Source organism: Protopterus annectens, chromosome 1.part0, assembly GCF_019279795.1.
Source record: "Protopterus annectens isolate FY-2018-M chromosome 1.part0, PAN1.0, whole genome shotgun sequence".
In the NCBI taxonomy this organism is placed as follows: Eukaryota; Metazoa; Chordata; order Ceratodontiformes; family Protopteridae; genus Protopterus; species Protopterus annectens.
The window spans coordinates 1,527,425,486-1,527,448,156 of NC_056725.1; the positions used below are offsets into that span (position 1 = coordinate 1,527,425,486).

General features: G+C 37.6%; 1 protein-coding gene across 1 annotated transcript in view; it reads left to right on the plus strand.

Moving 5' to 3' along the window:
- The first annotated feature begins 1,306 nt into the window (after nt 1-1,306).
- Nucleotides 1,307-22,671, plus strand: part of SLC22A2 (solute carrier family 22 member 2) — a 583,430-nt gene continuing 562,065 nt past the window's right edge. The window contains exon 1 of the mRNA XM_044072890.1: nt 1,307-1,717. Coding sequence (XP_043928825.1) covers nt 1,307-1,717 — 411 coding nt within the window. The remainder of the gene's footprint in view (nt 1,718-22,671) is intronic.

Here is a 22,671-nt window from a genome sequence, read left to right on the forward strand (position 1 = left end):
CAGGTTCTCGAGGTACAAGGAAAAGGAAGAAAGCCTACTATGAAGAGGTTTGGGGACAAACGCCTGACAAATTGAACAAGATGTATGGTTGTGAGCAGCACCAGGGCAAAAAAAGACACTTATCATGATGGTCTTTATGGGGAATCAGTCTCCCACACTGGCATTTACCCTTCCTGTATAACATTAGCCCCAAACAGCACTAAACAAACAGAAAAAGTAACCAAAAACCCAACTGGGTACTTATCTGCAACTGTGAGGACTCCAGCAAACAGGAGTAAGCACACAAAGGCCAATAAACAGAAAAACAGTGGGAAAAAAAGGTGTATGCAACAGACTGGTGGTTAAAACAGCATTCAGACTGGCGGCAAAAAAGTTCTGAGGATGGTACGCCTGAACGTCACCTTTATGCCCTACTTTATGCAAGGAGTACAGTGTACCTTAAAGCAATGGTAAACTTTTATAATCCGGCCAGACAGAGAGCTTCATGGCAGGGAATCCCATTAGTAAAGAATACTGCAGTGCTGAATGTAAGGACATCAATTGTAATAGCAGTATACATTAGATTGCCAACAGAGGCAGTTATTACACAATAACAGTATATGTAAAATATCACTAGCAGACTAAAGTTGGGTAGAACAACAGCATTTGTACAAAATCAACTGTAGACCAAAGTTCAAGCAGGTACAATATTTACATACTAATGCAAAACAGCAGGACACACAGGATGAAAAGAGCGGTGTTGTTTACATATACAGTTGACAAAGATACTTAAGTAGCTATCGTTCACAGAATATTTAGAGCTGAAGAACACTAGCCTGCCTGAAGAAAGCCAGCTAACAAGTTGGTTTAGTTCAAGTACTGAGTTTTAGCCATTGCCTTCAAAGTAACTGCAAGCAGCTTCATTTGAACGATGTTCTTTTAATGAAGACATAAACCGACCCAGTGTAATTTGTTTCCTTATCTCATCTGGTCAGTGCATTTTAAAGTCCAAGTATGCAAGGTTAAAAGAGACACCATCTGTGCTGTTAGCACATTATTCATTTATTGCAATTACTTAAAACTCAACAAATAACTTATTTACTCATTTTACCATTAAGTGCAGCCTCAAGTTATTTCAAAATGAACTTTGGAACTGCAGATACCCTTTACAGTGCATCTGTTAACAACCTCTGAGCAACGTGAATAACGTAAAACATTCTTGTTTCCCATGTTGCTGTTGTAATGCTGTTACTGCCACATCTCTTGTATGAGCTACTTGTGTGTGTGTGATATTATCAGGCTCTGATAAATACTTTTAACAACTACCATGACAACATATGATGATTTACTGCACCAAATTGGGGAATTTGGATGTTTTCAGAAAAAAGTGTTCTTGATAACGTGTACTCTTGGTTTTATTCTTTGTCCTATATATACTGGTATTGTCTTCTTAGGATTTACCCCGGAACATTGGTGTAGCATCCCTGGAGTAGCTGAGTTGAGCAAAACATGTGGCTGGTCTCTAACAGAAGAAAAGAATTATACTATCCCCACAGTAAGCAGTGGTCAAAGCTTTACATACAGCCAGTGCCAGAGATATGATATAAAGTGGAACAGCACAGAATCTGATTGCTTTAATCCACTATCACAATTTACAAACTATTCTACAAGCCTGTCAGTGACAGGGTGTGAAGATGGCTGGATCTTTAATGGTTCAGGGTCAACAATTGCCACGGAGGTAAGGCTGATGCTATTTTGTTGAAACTAGTTACTTTCAGAATGAATTAGAAACATCAGAGATATTAAAGCTATCCTCTTACAAACTGCTCAGAGGTAAACTCTGAATGCTACATATTATGACTAGAATACCAATAGACTGAAACACCTGTCAGGTATATCATGTGTGTTTTTACTTGCTTGTTCTCATGCCACATGTGACATAAGAGCACCTGTCAGTTATATTACGTATGTTTTTACTTGCTGTTTCTCATGTCACATGTGAGATAAAACACCTATCAGTTATATCGTGTATTTTTGTACTTGCTTATCGGGTCACATGCGACATTAGAACACGTCAGGTATATCATGTATGTTTTTACATGCCAGTTCTCATGTCACATGGCTGCTCTGTGGCATAGTTTATTTTTAAAGAAGATGCAGTAGTAATTTGTTGCCATCTGTTCCTTTACTGTTTATTTCAAGATAAATAAAATTGATGAATAAAACTGTATAAAGGTTCAGTAAAGCTGTACGGTATAGAATGAGCAAATGGGAATCCTTTGGAAATGACAAAACAGATATTGCGGGGGGGGGGGGTGGTTCTGTTTATCATAGAATGAGGAAAAAGAAACACATTGCCACAAGTACCTGTGCCAAAGGTAATTAAATGTGTCGCATTCAGAGAGAACCTGACTGATAAATTAATTATCTGATGGCGACACAATGTTAGTAATGGAGGACAAGAACCATGACTCCACCTTAAGTGCCTCTGCAGGAGTGCGTGCACGCGCGCGTGTGTGTGTGTGTGTGTGTGTGTGTGTGTGTGTGTGTGTGTGTGTGTGTGTGTGTGTGTGTATTGTAAAATAGAAGTCTAAGGCCTCTTTCTGTGCACAGTATAACTGAATGCTTTTTCCTGCTATTCCAGTTTTGTGTTAGTATTACCAGTGATCAGAAAGCAGTCATGTTTCTACCTTCTACTTATTTTGTGTTCTAGTCTAGATATGGGTAGGCCATTCTCATATCAATTGTGTTTCTTGATATGAATTATTTTAAATGGTACCATACCACTGAAATTATTTTGATGGTTTATAAAGGAAACTAGTGGGACAAAATGCAGGATTTGCAAAGGGTTATGACATTTCACAGCATTTCTGGCTTGGGAATGTTAGCTATTTAATGGAAAGAAAAAGTCACAATGATTCTCAAATAACACTCCATTGAAAATTTAGGGGAAGTGTATAACATTCAGGAAGTCAAATAAAACAGGGAAAGTGTGTAAGAAAGTGTACCGGCTAAAACAGATTTTATTTATTTATTTTTTATTCATCCTTTGTTGATCAGGTTAGTAGCCTCTTTTTTCAAGGGAGACCTGAGGTGGATGTTTGCTACTAGGAGAAATTTGGTCAGGGCATCATGGAAGTTTCTCTATTCTTTTCAGTAAGTGCCATGGTATCATTTACATCCACCTGTAATACCACCAACTGAGGCAGATGGGACTTAGGTTTAATGACTCACCCAAAGGATGACACAAACAGGAGTACACCCCCCCCCCCCCCCATGCTGCACTGCCGTAGGAAATTAAACAGGAAACACCAAAGAGCTGGAATAAGGAAAAGCTAGCTAGTACAGTTACCTATGAGAGTAAAACTCCTCATAAGCACTGAGCCAAAGTAACAAAGGTAGGGGTAGTGAGAATTAATGAACCAGAGTACAGCTGTGTGCAGAACGCAGGGTCCTATTGATGATAAATTAATATGTCCATTCAGGTTCACATGAATGGCGTTATACGAGATCTGGGAACACATGTTAACAGCAACCTCTCTTTTGACCACCACGTTGCCACTGTGGTCAAAAAGTCCTTCTCTGTGGCACATCTCATTACTAAGGGTTTTGCATCCAGGAAGAAAGAGGTAATTGTCTCCCTCTACTCTTCCCTCATTAGGCCAGTCATCGAGTACAATGCCCCATTTGGCATGTATCTCACTAGGCACCTGCAACAACTGGAGAGGCCACAAAAGTACCTCACAAAGAGGATCCTAGGCCTTAAACACTTGTCCTATATGGACAGACTCAAAAAAATTCCAACTATTCTCTGTCTCAGATCACCTACTTAGAGTAGATCTCTGCTTGACTTACAAAGCCATGTCTGACCCTGCTCTGTTAGAAATGCTACATCTAAAGAAATCCCCATCCCTCCGCACCACATGTGACCTCAACTTCATTACCACAATCAACAGAACGTGCTGGAGGGATAGTTTCATAACCCAGAGACTGCCCATGCTATGGAATAGACTTCCCATACATGTCAAGCAGAGCACCTCACTAGACCTCTTCAAGAGAAATCTTGATGAGTGGAAGGGAAATAGAAAATTCACCCTGGGGATCACTCCAGTGGCTCTTCTCGACAGAGGCACTAGGAACTAAGGTCAGGTGGCATGATGCCAGGGTAATCCTATGGGCTAGGCTTGTAAAGGCTCCAGGGCCATTAGCCTAGTACACACCTATGAACCTATGAACCTGTGGAAGAACTAACAGCCTTATCAAATCCGATCAGATGGAGCACATCAGATTATTGGACTGGTATCACTACTTTATGCCAATACTCTCAGGTTGGATTGCATTGCATACTTTTACCTGTCAAACATTCAGTGTCATGTCTAACATTCAGGTGATGCTGTGGAAACTGCTGGCACTGAAGGGGTTTGCAGTCATGCTGTATGCCAGGAATAGGTAATGAGATTCATTTACATGGACTGTTTCATAATCTGATTATCTGATCCTGATATCACATGTACTCAGTGTACTTGTGGCAATGACAAAGGGTTCAGTAGCCAAAGACAGAGTTTATATGTTAAGATAATGTCATACTAGGGAGGAGCCAGGATTTATTACCAGGGTATTATTGCAGAATGGCAGTGTCTATCCACAGTGCTATCCTAGATGTAATGGAATTGGGCTTTTTGTCTACTACTTTACTTACATCAAAAGTAAACTTGCTACACAGTAAAACATGTCCCATAGCAATATATTACTTAGATATATGCTGCAGTATATCTCTGTATTCTGGTATTGATATTTAATACTTGATTTTTATAGATTGTTTGAAGTACTAGTTCTAGTTTTTGCATGTTATTTTAATAACATTATTATTATGTTATTTTTACCTCCATTTTTGATACAAAGATGTATCAGTTATGTCTCAGTTTTGTATTTCATCGTATCTGCCATGCTTGGTAATAACTAAGGTCTCACCTCTGTTATCCTTCGTGGCACCAGTCTATTACTGTTTATTGCTGTTATCTTAAATGTACATTTTATAATTGATTTTACTGTACTGGAACTTTTCTCCTCGGGTGTCTACTGAAAATGGGTTTTTGTGCTCATTTGGACCAACCCGGTTAACAAATGTCAAATAAATAAAATAAATAAAAAAAGATCATTGAGCTTGTTGTGACAATTTGCCAGCTCAAAGGCTGAGTTACTCTGAGTGACCAGTTTCCATCATGATATGGGCCATGAGGCATGAAAATACAACGGTACAAACATCTTTGAATATAGCTCATCGAAGCCATTACATTTACATATTTCAAACAAGTAAGTCATCATTTTTAATTTGCAAAACAGTTGTTCACATTAGGCCAGTTTAGCACAAATTGACAAAGTATTCATGTTCTGGGATCGGGACACTCATTTTAGTAATGGTGTACTAGCATCATATTATATTTTTCCATAAGGCTTTAATTTACTGTTGATGACTTTAGAAGTTAAGACTGAGTTCATTAATTTGAATATTAAGGTAAATGGCTGACTGAGTGTTGAAATACTACAGGACTAAGGATCAGTGCTTCACATTCTATGAAGTTATAAGTGCTATAACATGGCGGTAGTGCAAAATACATCATATGCAGGGTGTTTTTTTTTTTTTTGCTCTCCATCCTAGGTTTACTATAGTGACCTTTGCACAGCTCAGTGGCTTATTGGTTAAGATCTCTGCCTCCAGCATCAGGGTCTATTGTCTGTGCGGAATTTGCATGCTCTCTTACTCTCTGTTAGAGTTTTCACTGGGTACCACCCCCCCCGCCCCGCCAAAAAAAGTACTGATTGATTTGCTACACGTATTGCATTTATTCTTATTATTCCAAGCCTATGTTTGGTCATAGCTGAAAAGAAACCAAGCTGAAAAAGGGAAAAAAAGCCTCCCATATCCTCTCTTGGTATTCAGTTTCTGACCCATGGACAAGACTTGGAGGGATAGGACCAGACTACATCATATTTCAAGGAATATGGATTTATGTTTTTATACCTCAGCAGCAGTAGTGCTAAGGTTGACAGGCTCACACTTTCATGCACACCGCCCTTCAAGAGTTGCGCTGTTAGGTTTCTGACTTGACAAGGTTCCCTGTTCTCCACCAAGAACTCTGTTGGTCATGTCACTCTTTTGGATGCCACCTTCTACTCTCTCTCCCCCCGCTGAAAAATATGTGCAAGCAGTGCCTTGTTATTTCTCTTATAGTTAGTCTAATCATCTGTTGTACAAGACATTAGCAGACACCAGGTTTCCATAGTACAAGGGATGAGCTAAAGCTACATCACTTGGCCAGCATACCTTGAGGTAGCTATAAGGTGGGAAGTGGACAGCAATTCTTGTCATAAATGCACTGCATGCAAGTGGCATGAACATTAGCAGCAAATGAGTGCAAATATCCCTGATGCAGTATTTATTAATTAATTAATTTATTTACATTTTTAACCGGGTAGTGTCCGACTGGGCCAGTAGCCCGCTTTCAGTGGAGACCTGGGGAGAAAAACTCCAGTAATAGAAAACAATTAGTAACAACTAAGATATAAATTAGACATAAAAACATATGTTAATAAAAGTAACTAACAAACTTGTTTAGATAGTAAACATCAGGCATAGTGTAAAAAATCTGTTAGTGACAAACCAATCAGTTCAAAATTTTGGAGGTAATCATAAGCTGTTTAAAGGTGTTGAAGAGAGTTGTGAAGTACCAGGAGAGTGGAATTATCCAGGAGAATTACAGGGGTAGAGCCAGTTTCTGTTGAGATATTCTTTTAATTTTATTTTATTTTAAAGAAGAATCACTGAGAATGTTTTGGATGTGCTGAGGAAGAGCATTCCAGGTCTTAGCTATTTTATTGGAATAAAGGGAGTCACCATGATAGTTAGGAGACCTAAGGGACCTGCTGTTGACATGTGGTTTATTTATTATTATTTATTATTTATTTGCAGTTTGATTACCGAGGAAGTCCACTGGGCTGAATTGACCCATTTTCAGTGGAGGCCCAGGGAGAAAAGCTCCAAGATGCATTATACAATTTAGATACAACTGATAGTTAATATTAAAGATAATATTATGTAGAATAGTTACTCATAAATGCAGTCAATATCATGCATAGTTAATAAATTCGTTAAGCTTGAAGGTAGGGATCATACAGTTTCATTTGAGGAAAACAGATATGTGTTAGGTGTGGAAACAGTTTACATACAAACCTTTTAAGAAAATGTAAATACGCTTTACATGCACACAACAGAAGAATGCTTAGAATAGAGGTGAGTATGGCAGAAAAAGTATCAGCAACGAGCAGTTTAAAGGCTGTAGTTGGAAGGTATGAGCTAAATATTTCCAGCCAGAAAATGAAGACTGCCTTTACAGAGGGTGGTTTAGCAGGGGGGAGAAGATATTTACAGTCTAAGGATATTAACTCACAACCGTTAGTGAAAAAACAAAACTTGTTGGGATTATAAAGAATATCTAGGATTTATATTGGTAGATGCTGCCACCTAATGGTAGAAGGAGATAGCAAACAGCAGGGATAGTTGGACCAGTCTTGGGTTTAAATATATTCTAGGGTAGTGATAACAGGAGGGGGAGAGGGCAAACGGTCTGCGGTAGGCTGCTAGAATGTGCACACGGGAGGGCAGACTAACTCTATAAATAGTACATCAGGTCTACATTTAATTAGTGTTAAGCAACATACATTTACACAATCTTGTTGGGGGGGGTCTTCTCAGTAGTATTTTTCTAAGTACCAGGCAAGCTGGCCAATTCAAGGTTTCTTCAGGTGATTGCCGAAGGTATTCCTTTTGCATTTAAAGCAGGGAGGGAGCACCCGGGATGGATTAATTTACACAATCTTGTTGGGAGGTCTTCTCAGTAGTATTTTTCTAAGTACCTGGCAAGCTGGCCAATCCAGGGCGTCTTCAGGTGATGGCTAGAGGTATTCCCTTATCCCCACAGTAGTACGATCTTCACAACAGGCATACTTACGCGAAAGTGCCTTTCGGTGAAAAGCACTTTCGCACAAGTATGCCCGGCCGAATCTGTTTTGGTTATGTTGCCATTCGGTGATCCGTACAGATCCCATACACAGACATATATCAAAGGATATAAGACCACACACAGGTTTGCATAAATGGGAAAGCTTTATTTGTGTACTATTACAGTTGTATATGCCATGTGGTATAGCTGTTTAGACACGGACATCCACATAAACTGAGTAATGCAACTGTGAAACAGTTATACTAATACAGTAGTCTGGAAAAGTTACCAAATGTTGCTGTCCAGGCCCAGGCCATCAAGTAGTACAATAGTAAAGACAGACTGGGCTAAAGGATACCAAACAATTAACAGTAAGTAATGCAGATGTATAGTTCAGCAGCCTCTATCTACACCCTGTAGACAATCCCTAGGGGGTAAAGACCTCAGCTGACACAATGGGATGTAACTGTTACATAACAAGGCACAACTGACACCATCACAAGCACACTGACAAACAGAACAGTCTGTATGACAGGTGGCAGTAGACCTGCATTTAACCAAGGTGGATTGTATGGTACTGTAAATCCATATACCTTAAGGCAGCTCACCCCTGATGGTCTTCTGGACTTTGGGCTTTCGGGATTCTGTAGCACTCCCATATACACATATGTATATATAGATATATGTATATATAGATATATGTATATATAGATATACATATATGTATATATAGATATATGTATATATAGCTATATATCTATGCACATCCTATGTGTGCAGATATGCCTAGTTATATTGGTATATATGTAGATGTCAATAACTATATGTGCATACATATCTATTCTGATATACCTACTACTGTCAATATATATGTAGATATTCATACGTATATGTACGTATGTATCTCTATCTGTATGTGTAGACATATATTGATCAGTATATGTATATATCTGGGTGTTTATTTGCATAGCTATGTACATATACATATCCATCTATGTATGTATATATATATGTGTGTATGTCTATATAGATATCTGGATAATCATATGTACATATATCCTCACCATATGTCCTGAACATGGAGTGTAGCCCTACCTCAGACCGTATAGTCACAACTTTGTAGTGCAAGGGGATGTCAGTTATGTATAGCAGGTATATTTGTAGACTATTGCTACTGTAATAGGGAGTGTCTTCACAGACATGGTGTGTATGGGAGGTCACATATGTTTTTAACATGTGCGCCATTGGCTACTAACAGACATCCGAAGGACATCATAGTACAATACCACTGCTAGCAACTAATGCTCCTGTGGACTACAGCAGGGATAATGGCCAATATATGTGGACCGTCTGACAGAGGTATACACATAATCCCTAAGTGCAAGACATGTGGACCAATCCTGACAATGTGGATGTTAACAGCCATGTAGATGGGTATAACACGTAACTACTGGTATACATGTGCCCTCATAGGTTATGCATTCATACATCCCTGCCTGTCCTGCCACATACTAACTGCTGGTACAGAGGTGCCATGGTCACATACTACACATTAGGTATTGACATACATCTGTAAATATATCAGGGGAGAAATTTTTCTTGCTGTGGGTGTATTTGAAGGGAATGTAAGATTGGGTTTCAATTCTTCTTCTAACTACAAATATAGCGGCGTGGTCACTAAGGTTGACAGGTAGGCAGCCAGCTTGGTAACCCAGGTTTGGTTGTTGGTTAATTTCTAATCAAGTAATGACTCTTATTTTTTAAATGTTTGTCAGTGCAAGTGGGATAGCTTATAGTTTTGGGTGAAATTGTATAGCTTGGTAAAGTTAGTGAGGCAGTTAGAGGAGCAGGAGAGCCAGTCAAGATTAAAGTCACCTAAGATGATAGTTTCTTGGTTTAAAGAGAAGGCAGACCAAGAGAGGAGGAGTTCTATATTGGGAAGATTGCTGCCAGGGAGCAGGTAGGCAGCTATGATAATAATGTCTTTATGAGGATTAATTTGCAAGCATGTGATTAGAATTTCTGCATTGGGGATGTCTGCTGAAGTACAGTTTAGTTTTTCCAGTTTTAGACAGTCTTTAAACATAACATGTCTTTTGTTTAGTCTGTCATGTATAATAATATTATAACTGTTGAAGGTAATTTCAATGTTTGATGTGGGGCTTTAACCAGGTTTCAGTTATGACAGCTATGTCTAGAGAGTGGGTGGCCAAGGTAACATGAAATTCAGTAATTTTATTTACAAAGCTTTTGAGACTGAAGTTGGGTATTAATAAATCAGATTTGGAAGTGATTGTTAATGAGGTATGTGCCATTGATTCGGTGAGATTTTGGTTTGGAGTATTAAAAAAAGGAGATGGGGAGGTGTTGTTGAGTTGGAGGGAAGTCACAGTTGGAGCCTGGGTTGGGATGGATATCAGCATGTAATTTAATATGTGTTAGGGAGTGCAACAGTAGGTTTTTAAGTTTGGTAATTACACTTCTTTTCACCAGTGCTTTATATAGTGGGATGAGTAATGGGAGCTAAAGTGAGATTACAGGTTGCACACAGGTCCCTCGGGTAGGAACAGTACTTATTAATTGCAGCAGCTAGAGGGACTGTGGAACAGAATTATTGTTTGCAGCTACTTTTAGAAATGTGGGCAACATTTAATAGTACAACACTGGAATGATATAGGTTAAGCATCTCATTTGCTATTACAATGATGTTTTGTGGAAGTTGTTACTGGCTACTGAGCCCAATTAGAGTATATTCCTTACTGCAGCTAAAGCTTGTGCTTGTTTTACTGGGTCTACAGGTTTTGGTTTTATGCAATTACACTCTCTGTTAAGGACACATACTGGAATTGAAACCAGTAAGCAGTAGACTAAAAATAAGGTCTTGCAAGTATATTGGTTAAAACGTTTTCTGTGGTGTAACGAACTGGACATGGGATAACAGTGGACAATCATCTGAGGTAACCATATCAGCTTACCTAAAGGAAGAATGTGAACAGAATAGTCATGGTATCAGTGGGAGGTGGCTCAGTGAGATAATATTTTCACTTTTTTATATAAATTATCAATGGTGATTGAAACATCATTCTTGAAAAGGTAATATAGGCACATTTTAAAATGGCAGGGAACATTTTATATGTAAGGTATGAAGGAGGGAAAATAATGTATAAACAAGGAAAGATGGAAAGAAAACAATATGAAAATAAAATATAATTATGGAATGTAAATATGAATAAGACTGAAAAAAGCAGAAAATTATGGTATAACAGTATTATGGAAAATAATATATATGGTATATGGTATATCACTGGAAGGAATTAAAAGGGGACCTAAAATGACATAAAGAATATAAGGAAAAATGTCTGATATTTTTATGAAGCAGGGGTTACCATTTAAAAATAATATAAAATATAAGGTATTGGAAGAAAGAAGATATGATGAATGTAATTAGGAAGAATCAACAAAACATTGTTATACAGAATGTAAAAAAATGAACGCTATTGGAGAAATTTTACAAAGGAATATAAATGGGAAGTTTTTAAATATACTGTATGACACTTGGCATGGTATAATATGGAAATATGTGATTGAAAAACTGTAAAATTGAAAAATGGGACACGATACTGTTTTGTTGCAGTCTGGAAACTGTGGAAAGGAAGATGTCAATAATTATTGTATAATAAAAGTAGAAATTATGAAAATGTGTTAGTTGAAATAAAATGATGGTTCTAGAAAAAACTGTGAATACAAAAAGACATTTTGTACAATAGTTGATGTTGACTTATAAAATAAGATTTTTGTTTTGCATTTTTGAAATAATAAAAAATGGAGACCATTTTCTGTGTAGATTATTTATTATGTTTAGAAATAATAGAAGTGACAAGATATACTGTATGTTAGGAATATAAATTTGTAAATAATGTAAAGAAGTATAAATAAGGAAGGATATAAATCTCTGCTTGTTTTAATAAATACCATGGGATCTTTTATACTCATCTGAGCTACAATTAATTCAATACAATTAATTCAGGCAAATATAGCCTTGTTTTAAAGTCTCATTTGATATGAGGTCATAAAAAGATGCTACAGATTTGATATGTACTGTGTGTGTTAACTAGCAAATGTCATTTCTATAAGCCTGTAAGGAGCAGCGTAGCCAAAACAGAGAAGCTTAATGGTTATGTAGGAATACTGGTGGTACCTGCCAGTATAGGATAACTTTGAAACTGGATTAAATGTTCCAGCAGGTTCTCAAAGAGATTTGTGAAGACAGTCAGATCTAGAATGTAACAGTTACTGCTTTTTGTCATAAGGACATATACACAGTGTTATTTTTATACAGCATATGTCATTGTAAACGAGTTAAAGTTGAGGTTGGTGAACATAATTCCAGTGACAGAAAAGGTCATAAAACACATACAGTTTCAATTCTGTTATTACTCCAGTTCCATTAAGATAGTTTTTGAATGCATATAATATTTTCTGCCTCTAGAAGAAATTATATATTCTTAATGGAAACCAAGTACAATGCATCATTTTAGACCAATACTGTGAAATGCCAATAAACCCTGCATTCAGTACTTATGTGCATTAGGTCATATATTAATTAGCCTTTGACATTCTTAGCAAATCTTTCAGAGTACTATTCATGAATACCCAATGTACTAAACTTAATTATAATATTCTACCTTTAAGTACTAGATAAACACTTGGTGATGATGTCATTCCATTGACAGGAACTGTCATAATTCTGAATAAATATATATATGCATTTTTTTTAATTCTAAAAATAATGTTACGTCACCTTAGATATGTTCTGGACATGTACTATATTCTCCAGCTCAAACAGAACTCATATGTCTATTCCTAACAGTAGCTGAGTATAATGTAACTTGGGAGCCTGTCATTGTAAAATGCCTGTAAAATATATATATATATATATATATATATATATATATATATATATATATATATATATTCAGTACTTGTGTATAAGAGACCACATCACAATATCTCTTTGACATATTATGGTAGAACCATATGAGAACTATATTTTGGCATTGGACAAAAACTATATTTATGATTGCCATTAGACCATTTAAAGACGTAACATTAACTCAGTTTTGAGTTTGTCTCAGCCATATTGACATTGCCAGAAAGGGGAACTTTTGGTTGTAGAATCTTTCTTGTAATAGAAAAGGTCATAGTTCCAGAAAATGGTACTTCTGATAAACTGTCAAGAAAATACGGGTATTTTCTGGATAAAGAGTGCATTACCCAATGAAGAGAAGTCATATATCTGTACCAAGGGGAAACTGAATATATTTCACTTTAGCACACTGCAACACTAAGGTGTCAGTACACACAAATGTATATAAGACAATGTCTCAGTCACCTTCTGTCAGCATTTATAAATCCTCCACATAGGTGTACTTTGATGGTCAGGTTTATATCACACTTAACACTGCTGTAACACATTTAAGGATTTTCTCTCATTTCAATAGTGAATTTAGCTGGCCAATTTTGCCACTATCCACATAGAGATATTTGAAGGATGTGGCATCTTTATAATGATAGACTGTTTACTTTGTTGGAGAAATATACATAATATTTACTTATGATGTAATTACAAATCAGTGCCATGCATTCTGGACATATGCTGCATTGCTCATTTTGATCAGAAGTGACATACACACACCAGTACATCACCATGCTGTATATATAAAACAGTTTAACATTCTTCTAATGAAATATTATGTACAGCAAATTTAAGTATTCAGTTATAACGGCACTTACAGTGTATTTTAAGGTACAAAAGTACTATAACAGCTCTCCATGAGAAAAAAGAGGTTAGTATACGTTTATTGGCAACAAAATCTAATGAACATTTTAGATAAAACAGCAGTACAATGTTGTGCAACTGTAGTTATGAAATAATTCTGAATGACAAAACATGCAGTGTGTCTGCATTTCTTTAATGAAATACTACAAAAGTATCAACTCCTTCTACATAAAGATGACCCCTGGAATAATCGTGATACTGAATACCTGACTTGGCTGTGATAAAATCACATACATTTTCTATAGATAAAATCTGCAATGATTTTTTAATATGAAACATTTCAGCTTTCATACACACTCACCAAACTCATTCAGATTATTTTGTTTATGACATGATAAATCTATAATATCTGACTGTAATTAATAAAAATAAATTACGTCCCTAGCAACATTGCAGTTTGAATGCATATATTACGCATGACAGTTCAGATCTAAAATCCTTTAACTGTACTAATAGGAAAGTCGGTGAGTTGCTTTTACACACTGACAGCCACTTCAGAGTAGAATAGCCTATTTGGAGAGCTGTATACCATACTCATTGATCGACCTAATGAGTGCTGAGTATACTGGAACAATTACATCCCTGGATCTGGACAGAATACCTTTAGATATAAGCTGTGCAATGAAAAGGACTGGCTAACAACAGTGGATAAGTAGTGATCAAAGGGCAGTTCATTATCAAAAATGTTACAAGAGGAGTCATGCTTGCTGAAGTATACAACTATATACTTCTTGGTACTTAGTTTTAGTCCATGGTTTTGACACTAACTATTTGTGTTGGACAGGCCCTCTTAGAAGATCTTGGTATCATCTGTGGAGTTTATGATAGCACCGAGGATACAGTCATCTGTAAGCCTGGTCAACCACAAACTCTTAACATTAACTCTGATCTCTGAGAAGTAAGTGCGAAAGAGGAGTGTCCAAGGACTGAACCTGGAGTACACTGCTAGTGACAGGTCTTTTGGAGGAAGTATAGTTGTCCACCCTAAGTTCCTGGGTTCTGTTTTTGAGCCAATTTACAGTCCAATGAGTTACAGAGGGATTGACATTTAGCTGGGAGAGTTTCTCTACAATACCTGAGTGTGTGTGATGATGATGTCAAACAACTTTGCAAGTTTTAGATATGCTGTGTGTACAGTTTTGCCCTCATCCATTGCTTCTGTACTTTTTTCTGTAGAACTTGACCAGATTAAGTAGGCAGAGCTTGCCCTTGATAAATCAGAACTGGGTTGGATTAAGAGTCTGTAGGTTACCTATATCCTTATATATTAATTCCATAATGATCCTTTCCATAGCCTTACAAATGAGACTGGTCAGGCTCATGGGTCTGTAATTGACATGGTCCATTGAAGCCCCACCTTTGTGCTTGGGTTGCAAGAAAATGACTATTGCTGTCCTCCATTCATCTGGCATGAAGCCTGTTTTGAGGCTGATAATGAAAACCTCTGTAGGGGATTAGACATGTATTGTTTCTGACTTGCCAGTAGGCAGTGCGGTATGTTATCTGGTATGGGATGTGGGTGACACCGAGGAGGTCCTAGTAGGAATAATATGATAAAAGCTTTTTGGTAACAGTAAGTTGAATGGGGAGGAGTACCAGATCATTATCTTGTCTAAATGGTCTTGAGATAAAGTGTAGAATATGGAGACACTACCACCTGTAGTGTCATCATCTTATATGGTAGGCTTGAAAAGGTGAAAGGCATTGAAACCCTGCATGAAAGGACTGCTTTCAATGCTCTTTAGGTCTTGTGATGATACATATATCAATGTTTTTCAGAGTAAGGAGTGCTTGTAGGGAGTGGATTTTTTTGTTAAATCTCCTAGCATTTAGCAGGAATACCTTAATATTACCTGGATTCTGTTTACTCATTTTAGAAGACTAAAAGACTGGCATTGACTAAAAAGGCACTATGGATATTTAACTAATATACAAAGGACCTGGGGTAGAAGAACAGTCCATTTTTGAAATATCCAGCTCTGTTAGAAATGCTACATCTAAAGAAATCCCAATCCCTCCACACAACACGCTCAAGAGACCTCAACCTCATTATCACAATCAACAGAATGTGCTGGAGGGAGAGGTTTATACCCCAGAGACTGCCCATGCTATGGAATAGACTTCCCATACATGTCAAGCAGAGCACCTCACTGGCCCTCTTCAAGAGAAATCTTGATGAGTGGATGGGGAATAGAAAATTCACCTCAGGGATCACTCCAGTGGCTCTACTCAACAGAAGCATTGGGAGCTAAGGTTGGGTGGCATGATGCCAGGGTAATTCTATGGGCTAGGCTTGTAAAGGCTCCAGGGCCATTAGCCTAGTACACACCTATGGACCTATTCTTGACAAAGCAATTGAGACTATCTGCCATATCTTCCCAGGCTGATATACATTGTACCCTCCTTGAATGATTAAGTAAGTTAAGCCAAATGTTGAAATCAATAAACTTTCATTCATATTGCTGCATCATTCTTGGTGATGACAGAATACTGTGTATGGGTAGGTACATGCTAGCTACAGCTACATATTCCATCATGTTTCTCTTCATATAGTCCATGGAGGCACATCTCTAGTCATTTACACCCACATGTTCTTTGACTGCATCATATATTTACTTCTGGTGTAAGGACTTGAGTTCTTGCATGATGTGGCAAATCCTTGGAGCTGATAGGCAACTGAATATGACTTCATCGTTGCACAGCCTGGTGAGTGGTGCATCAGTGTGACTAAGATATTGGATTGTGTGGAGGTTTGCCTTATTGCCTTTTGAAATGAGTCAGTGTGACTCTTAAATGTATATTTCATGGTGGGTACTGCCTGTGATGTCTGCTTGTTTGTAAGGTTGCTAAGGGTGCTTGATTCTTAGTTTTCCTTTGGGAAGCCTTTGTGGCTTTGGTAGGTCACTTTTAAGAACCTCAGCATATGTAGGCCTTTGGTTTGGTCACTGCTGGGTATGCGTTGCTTAGTGTTGGGTTGTGTGGTACTGAAAACCAGATTATTTGTTGTTGGTTTATGAGTGAGTTTTGCCTCCATTAATATTGTATAACTACACCTCTGACACTCTGTGTCTTCTGGTTTAAGTAGTAGGTAGCTGTCAGTAAACATGAGACAATTGCTACATTGTTTCAAGCTGCCAACTTCAATGAGGCTTGCTACAGATATGGCTGGAAATTGTAAATTTATTATTCCAGGTGCTTACTGATGTGGGCTGGCTGGGGTAGTATGTATGTATGTTTATGAACTTGATTTACAGGAGATGATGCTTTTTTAAAACAATCTAAAACAAACAATCTAAATCTACACATGAAGAGCAACTCATAACCTAGCAGGAAATACAGACTCTTTGCAAGATTACTGAATATTGAAATACAAATTGGGGGAGTAGGTTGCATACAGAAACTTAAGGCATATGGAGACGTGTATAACGTGTAGTCAGATGTACCAGTGGCTGCTGGGCAGTGTCACACTAAATCAACTTATTTATAATACAGAAAACATGTACCACAAATCTAATAGGGCACATCAACCAATAGCAAGACACTTGAGTTTAGTCTCTGTAGCAATTAACACCCACAACTAACCTACAAACCTTTTTTTCTGCCATCAAAAGGAACCAGTAAACTAATTATAGGGGGGCAACTCCATAATCTTGTTGGGAAAAAAGCACTGCAAACGGTTTTACTACATTCAGTATTAAGCAATTATATCGAAGGTCACTTAGCCTGGTGAATAGCTGAAGGGAAGAGACTACACAAAATTATACTTATACATATGCAATGTACAATCATTGTGTAGGATTGTATAGATGTACAAGCACAATATTCTGCATCATTCACAAATGTGCTTCAATAGGTTTATAAAACATCAAAGCAAATCCATATACACATCAAGTAAAATAGAATATAAATAAATAAGACTTCAAAGTGATGTGCTACCAGTAAAAGGATTTCATCATCCATGTTAATAGAGTAACAAATACTGCAAATTGAAACTTAAACCAAAATCAGTATAATTTCTTCCTCAGTAGCAATCAATGTCACATTTTTTCTGTTCAACCAACTTTCATATGATTATTTTAAAATGCTCTGTGTTTCTTGTTATGATAATACAGTTCAAATAAAAATATTCAGTTCAACTTGGGTAAAAACAGTTTCTTGTTCCACATCTGTATGAATTCTGCCATGCACAGAGTAATGCAGGCAGACTGATTTAATTTTGTTATTGCACACTACAGCTTAGCATCTGGAGGGCTGCATTAGTTCGGTCACACTGGTAACACCGTTAATGACATGATATTACTTTAGCTGCACATAACATTCAGCAGAATGTTCTTGATTAGTTAATTTAATCAAGACATATTGCTATGTCATTTCTCCTTAAACAGTGCACCAAATGTAAAGTGTTTCAGGTTGACTGAGATAAAATAAGGTATCTGTATCTTGTTTGAATTACTTCTATGGAGAATAGAATAACATCTGTAGGATGTATTAATTCCATCGTGCACAGTGCAACGCTACATTTGGAGGTTGTATTAATTTTGTCGAGCACTTAGCACCTTGCTTGAGGCTGTAATACTTCAACCATGCACAAAAAGCATAAAACACAATGAAATACACATGTTCATATATTGGCTAATAGAGTTTACTTCTTTCTACCACATAACAGCACTTGTCAAAAAATCAAGCCCAAGGTGTTGCAATTTATTCCCCATGTTTGCTGTGACTATCTTTGTTACAAGAGCATTAGTGAGGTATAATTAACATAATCTCACAGAGCAAACCAAATTAAATTTGCAAACATGTTAAACTGAAGTGCTCCTCCTGCTTATACTTGGCTATTATATCTCACCACCTGGGATCAGAAAACAGTGCTTGTCAAACAATCATGACCATAATACTGAACAGTTCTCCCAGATGATAATCTCTTTTACCAAACTGCATTTGCATGCCAAATTAATATAGCCACAGGATATTAAAAGTTTTCCACAGTACTGGACTTCTACTGATAATGCATCAAATTGTATTTGTAGTCCTCTGAAGTAAAGTAAATATTCATCTTATCCATATCTGGTTATTAATCCTGAATATTAAGTATCAGGAGATACTCATTAAATAATAGAATAGACAAATTGTCAAACAGTATATGGTCAGACCCAAATCATTGATGATTCCATCAGTTGAACCATTCTGACTGAGATCTTGTTACAGTAGGGATCAGGAAATTTGCCCTTTTCCCCCACTGTAGTATAATCTTGGACTTGGTATATATAATTAGCATGGCGTGTGGAGGGGTGCAGAGGGGCTTGCCCCCTGCAAAAGCAGTTTTTGTAGTGTATGTGGGTGTTGTCTTTGTCTGAGCTTTCTATGGACTGACTTGTTGATGATATGGGTTTGACCATATGACATCCGACAATTTGTCTGTTTGATTATTTGATAGGTATCCAGTATCAGGTAATAGAACTTTTCAAAGAAGCAATACTATAATAATGAAGACTGCTTCCCACTGATCATTTATTTTCACATTTACAGTAGTGCAGTAAAGTAATTCAGCCTCCAGCCACTAGACAAATTTGTGTGTGACTGAAATAATACAGCATCCTGAGGCTGTGTAAATTCAGTCATGCAAAGAGCAGCTTATTTGAGATTGTATTACTTCAGTTTTACACCCTAGTGAAGAACACAATAATCTTCATTAAGTCACGGTCAAGACCATATTGCTGTATGTTGTTTCTCATTACACAGTGCAGCAAATAATATTTCCAAGAATGCAATAGAAAGTGTAATATTCCTTTTGCTTATATTTATCTGTATCTTTTTACTATTGGACATTATGGAACAGCATTTATCAGACCATCATGACTACGTAGTTTGTATGTTGTTTCACCATTAGATAATACAACGAGTGACATTTCAGTAAAGCAAAGAAAATTACTTCTCTTGTTTATAAATGCCTTTTACTTTTCCTAGCTGAGTATCACAGAATAACATCTGACAAAGAATGAAGACCGTGCTATCATATGCTACCTCCTTATTAAACAATACACCAAAAGATATTTTTGAACATAAAAAAAATAAAAAAAGGAAATTAAATCTGTATTTTGGCTATATGTGGCTATCTTCTCACTATCTGAGATCTAAAAATTGCTCCTGTCAGAAATTAAAATAATGATGAATTTACAACTTCCACGTTAAACAGTTCTGCAAATGATATTTGTAGTAAAAAGTAAAATAAATATATTTTTATGCTTATTTGGCATTTACATCACACTGTCAGGTATGACAGAGTAATTATTTTCAAACAATCAAGGCTATGTTGATTCCAAACTGAAAAGTATATCAAATGATATTTGCAAACATGCAAAATAAAGTGGATATTATCATTCTTGTTTCATAGTTTCATAAACTACTCTTGTGTACTGGTCTAGTAGACAACATAAAATATGGACTCTAAAATATTAGTAAAATAATAGTGAAGGCCTACCCAAGAACTGAGCTGAGATTTCTATGTGGTGAGGGGCTTAGATTCTTTTATATTTGAAGGTCATTTTCTCCACAAAATATAACTAATTTGGCTTAGAAATTCTCTTTTATTAAGAGTTCTAAAACAATGGATACAAAATGTTTTCATGTCTGCATGTCTTGATACAGTGCTAGAGTTCTTCTCTCCCAGACTACCTCTTAATATTTCACTAGGAAGTGTTGAAAATGCTAGGCACATAAACTGCTCAATGCGAGTAATGACAATCCCCTGGATTTACTATTCCTCTGTGCAGGACTAGCTTAGTCCTGCATGGAGGTGGCCATTTAGGGGCAGGACGGCAGCATGCCATGCATAGTAATGAGATGCTCTGCCTGAGCTCCTAATCTTACACAGAGCATATAAGAGTGCAAGGGGTGTGTCTGAGAGCAGACCTCTCAGAATATACATGCCCCCACCATGAAGAACAGCAGAAAGGGGTAAGAAATGAGCGAGACCACTCAGAGGTCTTCACATATCCCCACCAACATTCCCCCTCATGTACAACAGCAAGTAATCACCAATAAAATGAACAAGCCCTTTATTTTTTTGTTTTAATATTCGATTAAAGCTAACCGTAGGTGCGCAGATGTGCCCATCACTTAGCTACAGTTAATGCAGCTTAAATGGCTGAAGAGGATAACAAGGAAGATGTATGCAAATGAAGCAGCATAGCAATAGTGTAGTGGACAGAGCATTTGCCTTACAAGCAGGCATTCCTGGTTCGAGTCCCACTGCAGCACATTCCCTTTTTTATGGCAAGGCACGTTATGACTAATATTTATGTTGCATAACCGACTAAATAACATATTTATGAACTGGAGTACTGCAGTAAATGCACATGTGAGGTGTCAATGTCGTAATGAATAAAGCGCTAGTAAGCAGGTTTAAGCAGCAATAAGCAGTAGTAAGCATATTTAAGCACTAGTAAGTGAGCTTAAGCCCATTTGCACAGGGGAAAGCAATGCACACACAGGTTAAGCAATATTGAGGCTAACTCTCTGTAAGCATATTTAACCAGAGGTTAGCATTGCTTACCCTCATGCAAACCTGCACAAACCCACTTACAACTGCTTAAAAATGCCTTAATCACTCTGTATCCAACGACCCTTGTTCTGCCCAGCAACAAATTAAACAGCCATGCAGGTCTTGAACCCAAGACCTTATATACCATAGTTACAGCAGTTAACCACCAAGCCAACACAGAAGTGCAGAAAAATGAGGTATCAGCAAACAGGTCTTCACCATAGTAAAACCAAACTGAACCTGTGAAAGGAATCAGTATACAGACATATGTAACTTAATCAACTACATAACATAAATGCATGAACCAGAGCACAGCAGTAAGGCCAGAAGTCAGGTGTAATTGTAATAGAGTGTTGAAGTCCCCAATAAAACATAAGGACCCCATACAGTGTATGTACACATGAATCATGGATACCAGGCATACATATAAGGTGTAATGAATAACAACTCAATGCCAAGAAGGAATTATAATGCAAAGTCTAATGTAAGCAATGCTAAGCATTGCACAGACCAGCTTAGGAGGTGTAAGCAATGTGTACACCCGCTAACTCAATGTGCCCAGTGTTATACCCCTTTAAACAATGCCAACTCGAGGTAAGCAGGTTTGCCCATAGCCTAGCCTTTTCAAAATTGGCCAATCATGGAAACGTGTGGGAAATTGGCCCTACTTAAACCCAAGAGGTGGGAATACATCTCATAACTGGTTGTAGCTTCCCCTTGCAGGCACAATGGCAGTAAGGGGAGAAGATGTGTGCTTTTGGGTGCAGCGCAGGTGCATCCAGGAGCCAAAAGTCATGGCAGGACTCCTTGTCAAAGACCATGATCAGAGACTGCTGCAGGGCCAGTATCAGGGCTCCCAATATAAGGCAGAGGCCTGGGACCATCTTGCCCGTGACCTCACTAGTACCACTGGCATACCCTGAACTGGTGAGCAGGTCAGGCATCACCATGCCGACCTGAAGCAGCGTAAGGGGGACCTCTTGGAGGAGTGGATCCAAGAGGCTAAAGCGGCAGGGGATGTTCCAGTTGTGTGTAAGTATCACCCCACTATCTGTGTAACACTTGCCAGCTCAGGTATATCATGGATAGGTATGGCTAAATATTCCTCTTATGTCCCCCACAGCTGCAATGGAGTGGGCCGCTAACGAGGAGGCCCACGTCAGTCGCCTGGTGAGGTTGCAATGTGAGTCGGGTCAGTAATACTCATGCATTTACTGTCACAGGAAATAAAACTAAAAGTAGTAGTAAATTAATTGCCTGTATAAAACCTGTATTGTTCAAGGCAAATACTGCATACATTAGAGAATATG